Source organism: Syngnathus scovelli, chromosome 3, assembly GCF_024217435.2.
Source record: "Syngnathus scovelli strain Florida chromosome 3, RoL_Ssco_1.2, whole genome shotgun sequence".
NCBI lineage: Eukaryota > Metazoa > Chordata > Actinopteri > Syngnathiformes > Syngnathidae > Syngnathus > Syngnathus scovelli.
Genome location: NC_090849.1, coordinates 10,031,900 through 10,047,604, shown reverse-complemented (window position 1 = coordinate 10,047,604; position 15,705 = coordinate 10,031,900). Strand labels below are relative to the sequence as shown.

The following is a 15,705-nucleotide window of genomic DNA, read 5'->3' as shown; positions in this document are numbered from 1 at the left end:
AAACTTGAGTCTTAAAAAAGAGGGGGTCGTCATGTAATCAGGGTCGTCTTACATTCGGGCCAATAAGGTACGTAGGCACATACTATTTTAAGACAATTTGACCTACACTGCCACCTAGTGACCAAAACCCAACAGCTACGATCACATGCTACTCCTAATTTTAATACCATATGCATTCTACCAAGCAGGCGAGAGCAAACTATTATTTCTCACTTGAGTTGGGAAATAATTCAATATAAACTGCCCACATGCAGCTGATGAACATCAGTTGAAATAACTCAATGACAGAGAAATAGTTCTGGAAGCAAACACTGATATCATTCCTTGTACTGTACTGCAAGCATAAACTACTGTATCCATGGCCAAGACATGCTAAAATTGCAAGGACCAGAGCAATTTACGTTTTTCTTTAATAAACTTACATTTTATCCCTAATTGATTGTGAATAAAAATTGCACTATGAAATATGTACATAATGCAATCAGGAAATGCCAAATAGTACAAAACAAACACTTGTACAAAGTACAATCTGAATTTACACTGTTAATCTGCTTGGTATTCATAAACTTTTATTACGCCCGTTTAACCAGGTGCATGTTTTAAAGTTAAAATATAATTTAACTGAATTTGTTCATATAGTTTACTTTAACCACATTACCAAGACCTACTAATTTGAACAAAAGCAACGACAAAAATCATTTGGGAGTATGCACAAGAACCTTTATTGACAGCAGACAGAACACTGAAAACTGGAACAGACTTTGAACAGTAGGAATTGGAAATTGAGCTTTCAAAAGAAATGCAAGAAAGGGGTGCAGAGGGAATTAGGGCATCTCTTCTTCCTCATCCTCACCAAATTCTCCCTCCTCCTCAGCAGTAGCATCCTGGTACTGCTGATACTCTGACACCAGGTCATTCATGTTGCTCTCTGCCTCTGTGAACTCCATCTCATCCATGCCCTCACCAGTGTACCAGTGGAGGAAAGCTTTGCGCCTGAACATGGCCGTAAATTGCTCAGAGATACGTTTGAACAGCTCTTGGATGGCTGTGCTATTGCCAATGAAGGTGGCGGCCATCTTGAGGCCACGAGGTGGAATGTCACACACTGCGGTCTTGACATTGTTGGGGATCCATTCGACAAAGTAGCTGCTGTTTTTGTTCTGCACGTTGAGCATTTGCTCATCCACCTCCTTCATGGACATGCGGCCACGGAAGATGGCAGCAACGGTCAGGTAGCGCCCGTGGCGTGGGTCACAGGCGGCCATCATGTTTTTCGCATCAAACATCTGCTGGGTGAGTTCAGGCACAGTGAGGGACCTGTACTGCTGGCTGCCTCTGCTTGTGAGGGGTGCGAAGCCTGGCATGAAGAAGTGCAGACGGGGGAAGGGCACCATGTTGACAGCCAGTTTGCGCAGGTCAGCGTTGAGCTGTCCGGGGAACCTGAGGCAGGTGGTGACGCCGCTCATGGTGGCAGAGACCAGGTGGTTAAGGTCACCGTAGGAGGGAGTGGTGAGCTTGAGGGTACGGAAGCAGATATCGTACAGAGCCTCATTGTCGATACAGTAGGTCTCATCTGTGTTCTCTACCAACTGGTGGACAGACAGCGTTGCGTTGTAGGGCTCAACCACTGTGTCTGATACTTTGGGAGAAGGCACCACGCTGAAGGTGTTCATGATGCGGTCTGGGTACTCTTCACGGATTTTGCTGATGAGCAGAGTGCCCATTCCGGAGCCGGTACCACCACCCAATGAATGTGTGAGCTGGAAACCCTGCAGGCAGTCACAGCTCTCAGCCTCTTTCCTCACCACATCCAAGACAGAGTCCACCAGCTCTGCACCTTCTGTGTAATGACCCTTAGCCCAGTTGTTACCAGCGCCACTCTGACCTGTAAGAGGGGTGGGGGAGTTGTAAAATAAACGCTCGATACTTATGACTGCCAGAACACACAAAAATAGTTAGCGTGAACCAGTTCCAATATCTTACCAAAGACAAAATTGTCTGGTCTGAAGACCTGACCAAAAGGTCCAGACCTCACAGAGTCCATTGTGCCTGGCTCCAGGTCAACAAGCACAGCTCGGGGAACATATTTTCCACCTATGAAAGCAGTGATGTATATAAATATATTGGCAGTTATTACCACAAGATAAATATGTATTAGATCTTACCTGAAGCTTCATTGTAGTAGACATTGATCCTGTCCAGTTGAAGATCACTGTCACCATGGTAAGTACCAGTTGGGTCGATGCCATGCTCATCACTAATCACCTCCCAGAACTAAAAAGAGAACAAGGATAACTAACAGTTAATTGCACATATTTGGCAATAAAAATAAACCTCTAGTTCCAAAATACCCACGTACACATTTGCACTAAAACTGAGAAAGTAGTTTCTATAATTCACTAATGGAGAAATTATCTAAATGAGATCACGTCAAAATAAAATAGCTTTAACTTGGTTTCCCGCCATGGACTCGAACGCGCGCGCGCCCTGGGTCCTTATTGGCTGACACCCCATTTTAAAATATGGCATTACGTCATCAACCGCCAGTACAGCCCACTCCCAGCAAATGCCGGGCCCAGCTCGAGACGCAATGCGGTGTAGGCCTCATCGAACTTCAAGAAGAAATCCTAGAAAATATGCACGTTGCAAACGCGAATTTATTAACTTGCAAAACGTTTAGTCACATTCATCGACTGAAAACACCGTGTGCGTAACGCACATCTTAATTTTATTTCCTCCTCCGTTGTAGTGGTAAAAGTGTAATATATTGTTCAAGAAAAAGTTTACGTCGTAAGTGATCTTAATCGATATTTAATTCTCCCAATTAAAATTTCTGCACATTACAAAATAAAGTATGTGTGTGTCTCTAGAAGGAGGGTGGTGGTAAGGGGAAACTGAAAAAATATATATACCGTCGAAATATAATCGGACTAGGTTTTTATTAATAAAAATAAAGTGATTGCGATTTTCAGAGGACGGCTAGAGTTACCGTTATACAGAAATACTCATAAGTAGGACACGTTGATAATCCTAGGGTGTGGTTTCTAGGACACCAACAGGCACAAAGCAACAATTACAGGAGAAGAAACGCTGTTTTAACGGCACTTTAAAAACAAATTCGAGCCTTCAACCCCGGAAAATGGTCACTCACCTTGGCACCAATCTGGTTTCCACATTGGCCAGCCTGAAGATGCACAATTTCCCTCATTTTGTCAAATTTAGAAAGTACACTGCTCAGCTGCTCTTTGGCTTGTTGGAAGTGCGCGTACAATGGCGGAACACCCCTATTTATAATAGTTAAGACCCGCCCTTAAATCCAGTCGTCAATGGTTGATTGGACAATCCTGAAAAAAATCTTGACAGTCACTAATCTTAACCAATGAAATTTAATCTAGGCTTTACTCCATTGGACAGATTTCTCGCAATCATTCTTCTCCAAATTTCACCGGCTTGCGTGCGTGGAGAAGTCAGGCGACTGCAACCATGATGAGATGGCAAAATTGAACAAAACCGTCAAGCCATATGAAATGTATCTTTAAATTGTGGGCTGTCTCAGTCTGTTTAATATTGTATCATTTAACATAGAAACAATTTAAAATGACTAATGGGATAAACAAAATCAAACAGCTGACCCAAATACAACATGGGCGGAGAAAAGAATATTTAACATTTCCGTCGAACAATGTCACTAAAGCCAAATTTCATTTTAAATGGTTAGTTTGCTTTAAATTCGAGAACATGTGGCATTTACTAATGCTACGTATATGTTGCTATGGTCAGTTTCCAAGGACCGAGGGGGGATGGGAGGAGATTTCTCTCAGGTTGACGGCTTGTCGCTATGACGATGATTTTTCTACACTGGATTGGAAGAATTATATGCATAAAATGAGCAGTATGAGCTTTCCATACAGAAATTGCAGCATTTAGGACAGTATTTATCCATGCCATACATTATCACTCGATCTTAAACTGTTGCAAAGTATTGACTTAAATCAACTTGGATTGGTACACTACATATAGGACTGTATGAATATTAAAAATCTATATGTCAGTCTGAGTGTGTTTCTTTACACTTACACCACACATTTTATATAGGTCATGCTTCTTGCTTCTGTTGTGTCAAATGTGACACACAAAGACCTGCTTTCTCCATGACAATGTCACTGAGAGAATGAGCTGTAATATGTATGTCTCTCAGGTGCAGTTACCTCTTATATAGTACATACTTTACTCTTTTCAAACAAGCATATTTTGCATTATGGGAGTGCAAGTTTAAAATTTGAGAAACACAAGACCCACAATTTTCTGATATCTTCCATTGAAACCAAACGTGATTCAGGTTTCAACATGGCAATGATTACAATTACTGTGTTCAATACTAAAATACTTTTGGGTACAAGTTATTCTTTTTTTCTCCATGAACAACTTCCACCAGCTACCGAAACTGCAAACAATGATAAATGTTTTACATTTTTCAATACAAACCACTGTGCTAAACAACATTCACAACAGTGATGGAGTGTTTTATTTTTCAGTTTTTTGTAGAATGTGTATGTACTAATCTGACTTTTGACCCCATCTGTTTGAAGCAACTTTAATTTGATATTCAAATTCAAACAAGAAAAACAATTTCTGTGAATTGAAAATATTAGTCCAAGGAGTATGCCCACTAACAAGCCTCTTGTTCTGACCTTGGATCTCAGCGCCTCCAGCACAAATCTTTCTGTATAAGCCATTTTTTGCCTGCACCTTTTATGCATTTTATTTTAACCATAACTGATCAATTGTTGCCAGTCTAAGATTTTGGTCTACTTCCTCTTTAATGCATGTCTGTTAAATAGTCAATCAAAAGAATGAAGACAGTCTTAACGAATAAACAAAACCAGGATGAAGCTCATCATCTGCTGGGTATCCTTTCAGTAAAGAATATGTCTCTACACTGCCATGTTGAAGTGGAGGTACTTCCTATGACTCAGCATTTGTCAGAAGACTGCGGCATTAGCACTCAGTCAGATCAATACTTGAGAGGAAACAGATGCTATTCTGCTTCACATAGACACACCCTGAATTGATCCTGTACGTGGGCAATAATTCTTTATTCAAAAACATGGCGTTTTAATGTATCAAAACCAGAAATCATTGGGGAAGAGGAGTTTAAAATGAATAGTGATGAGGGGAGCAAAGTAATAACTATAAATTAAGGAGGCATCCCTAAAATTAGGATTGCTAAACAATTATGAGCACTAGTGGATTTATTACCACTATTTTATTGTTTGCATATACCGTTCACTACAAAATACATAGACTTTATATTTTACAATGCTTAGTATTTTTTACATCAGTGGTTTCTTTAACGTGCTATCTCTCAGCATTGGAGGGGTATAACAAGAACATTGAAACTTTCATTCTAATATAAATCTGGGTAATCTGTTCTGTCAAGGTCAAAATTCTCAAAATGAAAAAATACTGGCTGTGTAGCTTCATAGTAATTGGTTCTTTTTCTTCACTGGTTTCTTTTATATCAAACAAATTATTTTAGGTTCATTACCTGACATGTTTCGGCGGTTTCTTCCGCCTTCATCAGGTGGGGGTCCAGGCGCCGGTGCTTTCTCGTCGTCCTCCCGGGCGGGCGGTGGGTCGCGGGGTCTGCGGCGGGTGTCGGGCGAAAGCCCGCCCCGCCCTGCCCCCTTCCCGCAGGCCAAAGAAACCGCCGAAACATGTCAGGTAATGAATCTAAAATAATTTGTTTGATATAAAAGAAACCAGTGAAGTGATTAAAAAAAAGGAAAAACAAGATGAACTTAGTACAAGTAATTGGTTCTGCCAGGGCCCATGTCTCAATGCTACAAAAATGGCTTGAGTAGTATTTGTGCACTGTAATCCTGCGACAAAACAAATATTCCCATCCATGACCTTGCAACACTGCAGTTTTTGTTCGTTTAAATTTGGCCGTGATGGACTCTACTGTTGTTTATTTGAACAATGTGTGGGAACAATAGAATTGTATGGGGACAGTTGTAGGGTAGACATGTTGAAGTGGAACAGCTGTGCTCGTGTGCAGTATGCTAGCTAAGAGAACCATTGATTCACGTGGATCAAGTTACTGTGTCTATAATTCAACAGCGTTCAGCCAAGCCCACATTCTGCTGCAAACCGACACACACACACACACTCACACACATACACGCACACACATAAACCTACACACGCGTGCACGCACACACACACACACACACGCGCGCGCACACGCACACATGCACACATGCACACACACGCGCGCACACACATGCACGCACACACAATACACCAACCCCATTCAAGTGTGTCAGAATGTCAGGGCATACTTTGTGTTAAATGTAGGTTACACCTACAACTACTCCATTGTAAAATAAGATGAAAACACAATGGTTTGCGTGGGAAAGAAACAAGATGAATAGACATTTATATAAGATGTGTTAAAATAACACCCACATAGTGTAGCCACATTTTTGTTTCTTTTAGCTGCATGTCAATAAGTTGGTTCATGCCGAATATCTCTCTCGCTGTCTCTCTCCCTGTGTGTGTGTGTGTGTGTGTGTGTGTGTGTGTGTGTGTGTGTGTGTGTGTGTGTGTGTGTGTGTGTGTGTGTGTGTGTGTGTGTGTGTGTGTTTTTCGGGTGGGATCACCATCTGTCTCTCTCGCTGAGTAAACCCCATTTCCATTGCATGCAATTGATGAATTGGTCGAGTGTGGCCTGCGGAATGGAATGACGATGTAGTTGCAGGAACTAGAACACGTTTACACCGATTTGAAGAATCTCAGCCAATCATTTCCAATGGGTAAGAGTTCTGGTTAGTATATGCCCATGGATTTTCAGCCTTCCGGAATCTTGTACAGAACCTTGACAAAAGCCAGGTAATGTCCATGGTGGAGCTGATCCACTCATGGGAAAGATGTGTTGGCCCCCACGCCCAAGTATGTCCTAGAAGTTTCTTTTGTCTTAACTCTGTTCTTTCCCGCTTTGTCCTAACACTCTTGTGACGTGACAGTGTAGATGGCACCTGGATGATGACGTGAACAGTGGAGACAATCACTCCTGAGATCACTCCAGATGAGGATATGTCCCATCGACCGACGGAAGTCAACACGGTCTTTATTGCAGCAACACAATGGAATCCTAAGCAGCTAGTTTCAGTTAATTAATGTAAATTCTGAATCATTTTATTAATGTAATATGGAATTGCTTGTTCTGGAACGAGTGTCTAAAAAAGCAGTTTGAGATTATTTCAATTTTAAGAGGTCCATTTATTTTATACCTATTGGAGATCATGAGACACAGTTCCCACAGGACTGTTCAAAACCCCAAAAGAGAAAAATATTATAAAACAACAACAAAAGTAGTCAATGCTTAATGTAAAAAAGACAGCACACAAACTCACAAATAAACTCTGGTATTTATTTTATAGATCAGTATTTGGTATTTCAACAATATTAGGATAAATGCATTTTAAAAAACAAAAAAGTCTAAATATCCTTTTTCAACTGCTAGGTTTTTATGTGAAAATACATCAAATTAATTCCAAAATATTTTCCATCACAAATGTGATCTATTCCTTCCTGAGCTGTCATCATGCAAGAGGGGTTTGAGCATTCCACTGTTCCTAGAGGTTTTCTGGGGCTCAATTTATATCCTAAGTAGATCGAGTCACTATAACTATAGTTGATGATTCTAGTGTGATCAAAAATTGTTATAATTGGGATTTTTTTTTTTAACTCTGAAAAGTTAGAGGTTGAGTCAACCTTCGTACCAGCAACAAGTACAACAGAAAAAAGTTTAGTTCAGGCCGCTGGGAGCACAACAGCCTCACACTCAAGTGGTGGATTAGAACCATAGCTCTGACCTTCCTGCTTGGACTTTATATTCAGTTTTTTTTTTTTTTTACTAACATGTTTCACCACTGTAAAAGGTTAGGCTTATGGTTAGTAGATTTCATTTGACTTAATGAAATAAGTGCAAACATTTCATTGAATGCAAGAGAATAAATCAGCATACCAAGAGTATCTACCACCTACCAAAGTATGCTATATTACTGTAGTAATAGACTTTTATAATAACATGATGAAAACATTTACAATTGTTTTAGATGGAATCTTGACAAAAAGACAAGATCAATTCTTTTTTTTTCTGAGGGTTGAAATGCCTCGGATTCCCCTCAGAAGAGCTGGATGAAGTGACAAGGGAGATGGAAGTTTACGTTTCCCTGCTTGAGATGCTGACCCTGCAACAAGACCTGTAAAAGCAGAAGAAATTGGATACGAGCTTGAAATATAGTACATGTTTTACTTAGCACACGGAAACATATTGACAGATAGTGGACTGGTTGCCAGTCAATCGCAGGACACACAGAGAAAAACAACCATTTTTATGCAGATCTTCCAATAAAAATATCTTACAAAAATAGACTCACTTAGTTGCCACTAAAGTGCTTATACATTGATTGATTGATTGATTGATTGAAACTTTATTGATCCCCGGGGGTGGGGAAATTCAGGCCACAGCAGTCGTCATACCACAGAGCGAGTATATAAAAGCCACACAGATGACATGAGCGCAACTCAATAGGCTCCTATAAGGCTGCCACACAACGGCGCCACAAAGAAAGCCAAGTAAGTGCGAAAGTTAAAAGCCATCAAAGCAAAGCAACAAAACAAAGGAAAAAAGTAACAGCGGCCAACCAGCCCCCCTCAATACCAAAGAACACCCCAAAACACACAAAATAGCCTCCATACTCATAAAACATGCTAATTGCTATGAATGATACAGTGATTTCCTTTTACTATTTTGCTATTTCTTTCCCTTGCAGTTCATTATGTGTGGCCAAGCTGCCGTATGTCCAAACACAAGCTGCCGTGTAAAAGGGCCTGATGGTCATCCTGTTGTTGTCCATAATTCACCTGGTCAGGCAGGAGGAACTCCAGATATCATGTTGCAAAAAGTGATACTGTGCCATGATACTAGGGGAGGGTTGAGTTCACTACGCCTAGTAGTTGAAGTACAAAACATCAGACTCTTGTAGAAAACGTCAGACTTGTACTGAGCGCATATTCTTATAGGTTGGATTGACACGACATGTTCAAATAACACAAATTCAATTCCAAATGTTTGATACCAAGTGGCACGAATTTTAAGACAAAAAACAACCAACAAACAAACAAACAAACACACAAACAAACAAATGTGATATTCACATTCGGGCAAGATAAAAACTGCTGGTCCAAGTGAGCAATTCTGTTTTAATACAAAATTCAACTTTAACAAATTCCGTCATTTGGGCCAAATTTGAGCATTTGGACAAGTCACCAAATAAATGCCCGATTATATATGTATTTGCTTCCTCCTGATCAGGAATACTATTAGTGTGTAAACCCCCCCATCACCAAAAGTCTGCTACAGTAAACTGGTTCCTACTGGAAAACGATATCTTCACAATGGTGATTCATCGTCCCCAAACTGGATGCACTGCATTTTGCCTTGTAGTGACTTGTTCATGAGCTGTCTTGTCTTGTATTATGTCTATGCACTTGACGCTATAGAATTTACTGCTCATGTTAACCGCTATGATTTGGGTTTTATGTGACTGTTATGTTGGATGCTTGAAAGTGTGACCTGTGGCAAACCAAATCGCCCTACAAGGTACAATTCAATAAAGTAGAGTAGATATTTGATACACCAAGACTGATCTGGGAGCAGCATCATGGTGCATGAAAGACTAGAGTACTATGTAATAATAGATAAAAGGACTGAGAGCAACCTAATAGGCGATTGTTCAGTTTCATGTCACCATAATGCACTTGGTTGCTTGGGGGAACTTGGTGGTGAGAAGGTGTAATATTTTTGATTGTTGGCCTTGACCATATTCAGTGGAAAAATACTCAAATTACGTTGAAATGTTCAGTTTATCTACTTGCCACTTTTCATTAATTGTGAAAAGTTAATTAATTCATTCAGGTTCAGTTCCTGCTAGCAAAGTTAAAAAGGCCAGATATAGACCAGAGGTGATTGCGCTAAGACTGTAAGGGAAGCTAAGCTTCCCCTAAAATGTAAAAAATAAATTATTAAATATATAGTGTTGTGTGTACCGTATTTTTCGCACCAAAAGGCACACTGGATTATAAGGCGCACCCTCATCGAATTCTTTATTTTAGAAATTATTTCATATACAGGGCGCACCGGAGTAAAAGGTGCATAAAATAGAAGCTATACTGCAACAAACTGAGGGTTGCGGTATGCATCCACTAGCCAATAACCAATGAGCCTTCTGTAACAATCGTGTTTCTCAAACTATCTCCTATAAAATGATCAGAGCTGACTAAAGTTCGATCTAACACATTGGTACCGCTTACCTGTGTTTCCCTTCCATATCGATCCGTAAATTTACTCGAAACATTAACAGAGTAGCCTATTTTGACATGAAATAGCCTCGTGCGTATAGCAGCTATCATTATAGCATTAGCCACCCGCAAACTCCCATGAGCCTCAGCTCGCAGACTTCCATGAGCCTCAGCAAAGTGTAAACAATTGCGTTTCTCAAACGATCTCCTATAAAATGATTGGAACCGACTAAAATTCGATCTAACAATTGGTACTGCTTACCTATGTTTCCCTTCCATATCGATTTGTAAATTTACTCGGAACATTAACGGAGCAGCCTATTTTGAAATGAAATAGCCTCACGGGTACAACAGCTATTCAATGACGCCCCCTGACCACAGTTGCCGTAATGCTGGGAAGCAATGCAACCTTGTAATTTTCTAGTCGTACTGAAACGTACTGAAACATTTTGGCAGAGCACTGCGTACAACCAGTATGGATCAACAAATTCATCAATTGATCCATATATAAGGAGCACCGGACTATAAGGCGCACCGTCGACTTTTGAGAAAATTTGAGGTTTTTAGGTGCACCTTATAATCCGGAAAATACGGTACACGTCATTGACTAAATATTCAACATTTGTTGTAGCTTCTTATCACTGATAATGACGTGGCTTTCCTTTCAGTCATTCCCGCAGCTCCACAGTGCTTTAAACAGTGTACAGCTGGCGTGTCAAACTTTTTTTTTTTCCCCGAGGGCCGCATTGTAGTCCGTTTCCTTCGGAGGGCCATTGTGACTGTCAACCCAAATGCATGTATGAACGCCTCATATTATTTCCAGAATAAGCTACAAAACAAAGTCACAAATACTAACTCGTTTTAAAATCAGACTAGAAAAAAACTGTTCAAATAGTTTAAAAAGCTGATTTTGAAAAGTGAAGACAATTTATAATTTTAGTAATGACACGAATTTGATGCACAAATTACTAATTTGTTGTCGTTGCACATGCAAAACATCTGGAAGTTAATTCATACCCTTTTCAATTCAGCTTTGGTTTATTTGAATATTTCACTTACATTTGTAATTTGATAATTAACTGTTGTGTCTGATTCGACTGTAATGCAAACACTTGTATTTTCAACGCTTCCTGTGGATGTGTTTAATTAAAGCCACAGTGCCTAATATTGGCACTTAGGAAGAGATTTGATGGTATCAGAGTGGACTTACTGAGGTCCATTTTTTGACTGTTTCATTGAGGGTTTGGTTCCTTCAATCTATGGAAACGATGGATCCAGTAAAGCAGTAAGCACGAAGGTGCTGTTTTATTCTTGGGGAACACAATCGTGTGTTAAAGGCATTCGTTAGCTTAGCGCTTGACTGCAGCGCTTGTTTACAAAATAAATATTGAAATAGTGAGGGGATTTATTTTTGCTACGTGTTATATATGGTTGGATGGGCAAGCCTTCTGCTGTTGACACCTTTGAATCAATCCAAATTTTGCGGCGCAAATAAACGCTACCTCTGATTAAATGAAAACTACAAATATATCCGATCGAAAAGGGAGGCGCATATTTTGCCGCCTGGAGGGGGCGGGGTGTGACGTATCGTTTGCATTTAAAGAGACCACTCCAAAATGGCTTGCTCAGGACAAAGGCAAATAATCTGAATCAACTTTATTGACCAAGTTTGTGCATGCCAAACAGGAAATTTGACTCCGGTTGATCTGAGCTTCTGTACAACATTAAAGTGACTGACAACATTCGGGTAACTAACAACATTTAAGTGGCGAGGGCAGTACGCTATTGATGTCTGAGTGGTTTGAGTTCATCAGAGCGACAGCCTGGGGGATGAAGCAGCGTCTGTGTCTGCTGGTTTTGGCGTACAGCGCTCTGTAACGCCATCTGGAGGGGAGGAGGTTGAACAGACTGTGACCTGGGTGAGAAGGGTCTGCGGAGATGTTACTTGCACGTTTCCTGGTCCTGGACAGGTACAAGTCTTGGATAGATGGGAGGTTGGTCCCGATTATCTCTTCCAGACCTGATTGTCCGTTGCAGTCTGTGCTTATCTTGTTTGGAGGATGGGGCTGGCCTATGTTGCTATGATGACGAGGAAGTTGGATATAAAATGTTCCACTTTATATTGACCACAACCGAATGAGTAAAATGTAGAAAGGAAGTATTATTCACAGAATATTATTTTTCCTAAGGGTACAACCTTTTGCTTTGAGTCCAAAACTAATCGCTGTTGGAATAATTGGACGGTCAGCCTGATCATCCAATTATTCCAACACTTAGACCTGACAATAGCCTTCAGACCCTATCCCCCTAACATTGGACCAACATTGTCCAAATTGTTCAAATGTCAGCTCAAAACTTGTAAACGTAGTTATTTCTCTGTGTGTTTTTACAACTAATTTTAGTTTTATATTTAACCCTCACCCCCCCCCCCAACAACACTGTCCAAATTGTTCAAATGTCAGTTCAAAACTTGTGAATAGTTATTTCTTTTTGTGATTACATAGTTTTATAACTAACCATCTGGTGATTTACTGGATTTTTAGACAAACGTCAAGATCTGTCAGTTTGTGGCCAGTGCATTTTAACTTCATGGGTTTCCACACTTGAAAAGGAAGGACTTGACCAGACTGGGATTTCACTCTTTGTTCAGGTTTTTATTGAGCGAAACAATCCAGGTGAAAAACCTTTAAAATAGATACAAAGAATGGATGAGTTTAAATAAAAAGGTACAATATTTTTCCGAATAAAACAATGTAGTTAAGTGTTCTTTAACACAAACCAATAAACAATGTAGGTAAAGTTCAGTCTACTTATTAACTAAAGTGCATTTAAGTAAATTAACTTTTTAATCAAATTAAGGAATGCATAAATAAGGCTCTGAAACAGAAACCCAGGTTTTAAAATGCCTGCCTTTACCTTATTTTTAAAATCACAATTTTATTCGATCTTTCATTTTGACATAAATACTTTCCCTCAATAAAGTAAAAGCATTCCAGCCTTTTTACTGAAAGAAAAAGTCTTGAACATAAAGTGATCTTTTCAAACAAAAGTCAATAAACAATATAATGCTTTTCATAAAGACAACCCATTTTCCAGACCAACTGTAATGCAGTCAGTGATCTAAATGGTTAACTAAATGAGTCCAGTTAAGAACTGTGAGCTCACCGGTCCCTTTGGTCTCCTCTTCCCATGAGTTTTTCCTTTCTCCGTGGAGCTCAGTGCGGTTTGCTGCTACTGCTGTGTTGTTTGCTGCTGCTGCTGCTGCTCACTGGACAAGACGATTGTGTAATGTTTGCAGTTTATGAACCCTAGTGTGTGCACGTTCCCAATCAGGAATCAAAATTGCGCTCAGCTGTAGAGGCGCTCTGTGGAGCTCCACTGCGTGCTGCGCGTTCACGTCGTACACTTGCAGTGACCCCTTGTGGTCACATGTACCCTCAGACGGGTACGCACCTCCCAGGTCGCCGCAACAGTTCGTTTGTTTTAATGTTGTCATAGTTTCGGTTCGCGTGTCTGTGTGCTCGCCCCTCCCCTCCAGTGCCCTGATCAGTGTAATCACCCTCACCTGCCTCTCGTTAGCTGTCTTGTATTTAAAAGGCTAGGGACATCCCCTTTTTTTTTTTCAATTAGAACGGAATTTGATAGAATGTATAAAGTGAACACACTTGCCGCATTGGAAATTAAAAATGGACACCGATTACTAAGAATAAAGCTGAAATGAAATGCCAGTTTATCGATCGGGTCCCGCATGAAGCCAAACTGGCGGCGCCATTACTGCGACGTCACAAGTTGTATATCTGGATGTCAACAAACCCAAACAACATGGCAGATGATAGCGACAGCTCCGTTTCTAGCGGCAATATTAGCATCATTTTATCCGATTCAGAAACCTCTTTTGACGCAGAATATGATGAATCTAGCAGTTCACTTGGGCTGAGCTGAGCAAATTTTCTGAATTGTGCCCCTCCCGTCACTCTGGTTAGGTTGGCATAGTAAAAAGTGCTCTTGGGGGCTTTAGAGTGCCGAGTTGATCTCGGCACATGAAGACATGACCACCTGCAACGTTTGGTTTAGGTTTTATAAGCATTTTTAATTTTATTGCTTAAATGGCATTTTTTTCGTCGAGCTGAGCACGTTTTCTGAATTGTGCCCCTCCCGTCACGCTTCGACATACTTTTCAAAGTCAAAGTCTCAAAGTCTCCTTTATTGTCAATTCCTCCGCATGTCAAGACACACAAAGAGATCGAAATTACGTTTCTCACTATCCCAGGGTGACAAGACAGCGTTCACAACGCACATACAAGTAAACAACACAGGAAAAATAAAACAAGAAGATGAACAATAAGAGTGATAGCACGCTAGACGCTCCCGATGCACAGCAGAGTCCGGAAAGATAAGACAGAGTTCACAACGCACATACAAGTAAACAACACAGGAAAAATAAAACAATTAGATGAACAATAAGAGTGACAGCACGCTAGCTGCTCCCGATGCACAGCAGAGTCCGGAAAGATAAGACAGAGTTCACAATGCACATACAAGTAAACAACACAGGAAAATTAAAACAAGATGAACAATAAGAGTGATAGCACGCTAGCCGCTCCCGATGCACAGCAGAGTCCGGAAAGATGACAGTCAACCAGGCCACTGTGAACACGAGCACACAGCAGGCACGCACTGTCCGGTTCGTGGATCCTATCAGGCGAACTCAACCCATCTTGTCGTCCTGCGAAGGAACGTACGCCAGGATAATGGAAGGCACGGCTAAGCGAGCTGGGTTGGCCGCAAACCTGGCCCGACGTCTCCGCGCTGGCCCCTCTTCTCTTTTTGTTTACATTCACTGAAGCTAAACGCGTACAACTTGAAACGTCATGAGACGTCACTTCCGGCTGGCGGCTCGGTGCAGTCAAACTCGTCTGTGCGGCAAATTTAAATTATATTTTTCAGAGCAACAGCTTCCTTTTCGTTGTTTCGAGCGTCAATTTATATTTATAAGCCCATAAGCTAACTAAAACTGATTTATACATATACCGGTGTCTCTAGCCCTTTAAGTCCTGTCTGCCCCTCACGCCCCTGTCGGATTGTTTGCGTCTCATGTCTTCTTGTTTCTCCAGTTGCTTGTCTGTTCTCGTCTTGTTTCGTCTTTCTGTTCAATTATTCTTGTCCCCAGTCGAGCATCTATAGTCTGTCTTTTGAGTTCGTTCAATAAACCCTGATCCAAGCTGCATTTGGTCGCCCAGCTCCATTCACTTCATGACAAGAAAGCAATGGCTCCTTGGTTGTCTTCTAAGATTTTTGCTGGTGTGGATGGATGGATGGATGGATGGATGGATG

The 15,705-nt window shown here is 40.8% G+C and overlaps 2 protein-coding genes and 1 long non-coding RNA gene across 6 annotated transcripts in view; all 3 read right to left on the bottom strand.

The window, feature by feature from the left end:
• Window positions 1-15,705, bottom strand: part of LOC125965748 (Golgi-associated plant pathogenesis-related protein 1) — a 206,018-nt gene that overhangs the window by 167,073 nt on the left and 23,240 nt on the right. The gene's annotated exons all lie outside the window — the stretch shown is intronic.
• Window positions 699-3,303, bottom strand: LOC125965711 (tubulin beta-1 chain). Its single transcript, XM_049716455.1, has 4 exons — window positions 3,152-3,303; window positions 2,166-2,274; window positions 1,984-2,094; window positions 699-1,885 (listed from the first exon to the last, which is right to left on the bottom strand). Exons 1-4 carry the CDS (start codon window positions 3,206-3,208, stop codon window positions 825-827), a joined length of 1,338 nt encoding a protein of 445 aa, XP_049572412.1. The 5' UTR covers window positions 3,209-3,303; the 3' UTR covers window positions 699-824.
• On the bottom strand, window positions 7,882-10,550 carry LOC137840176 (uncharacterized). Its single transcript, XR_011086657.1, has 2 exons — window positions 10,384-10,550; window positions 7,882-8,270 (listed from the first exon to the last, which is right to left on the bottom strand). It is a non-coding gene; the product is annotated as an uncharacterized lncRNA (long non-coding RNA).

Coding starts and splice junctions, on each gene's coding strand:
- LOC125965711 (XM_049716455.1), bottom strand. CDS start 3,208: ATGAGGGAAATTGTGCATCTTCAGGCTGGCCAATGTGGAAACCAGATT. Junction 2,095..2,165: donor CTACTACAATGAAGCTTCAG/GTAAGATCTAAT, acceptor CTGCTTTCATAG/GTGGAAAATATGTTCCCCGA. Junction 1,886..1,983: donor ACCAGACAATTTTGTCTTTG/GTAAGATATTGG, acceptor CCCCTCTTACAG/GTCAGAGTGGCGCTGGTAAC.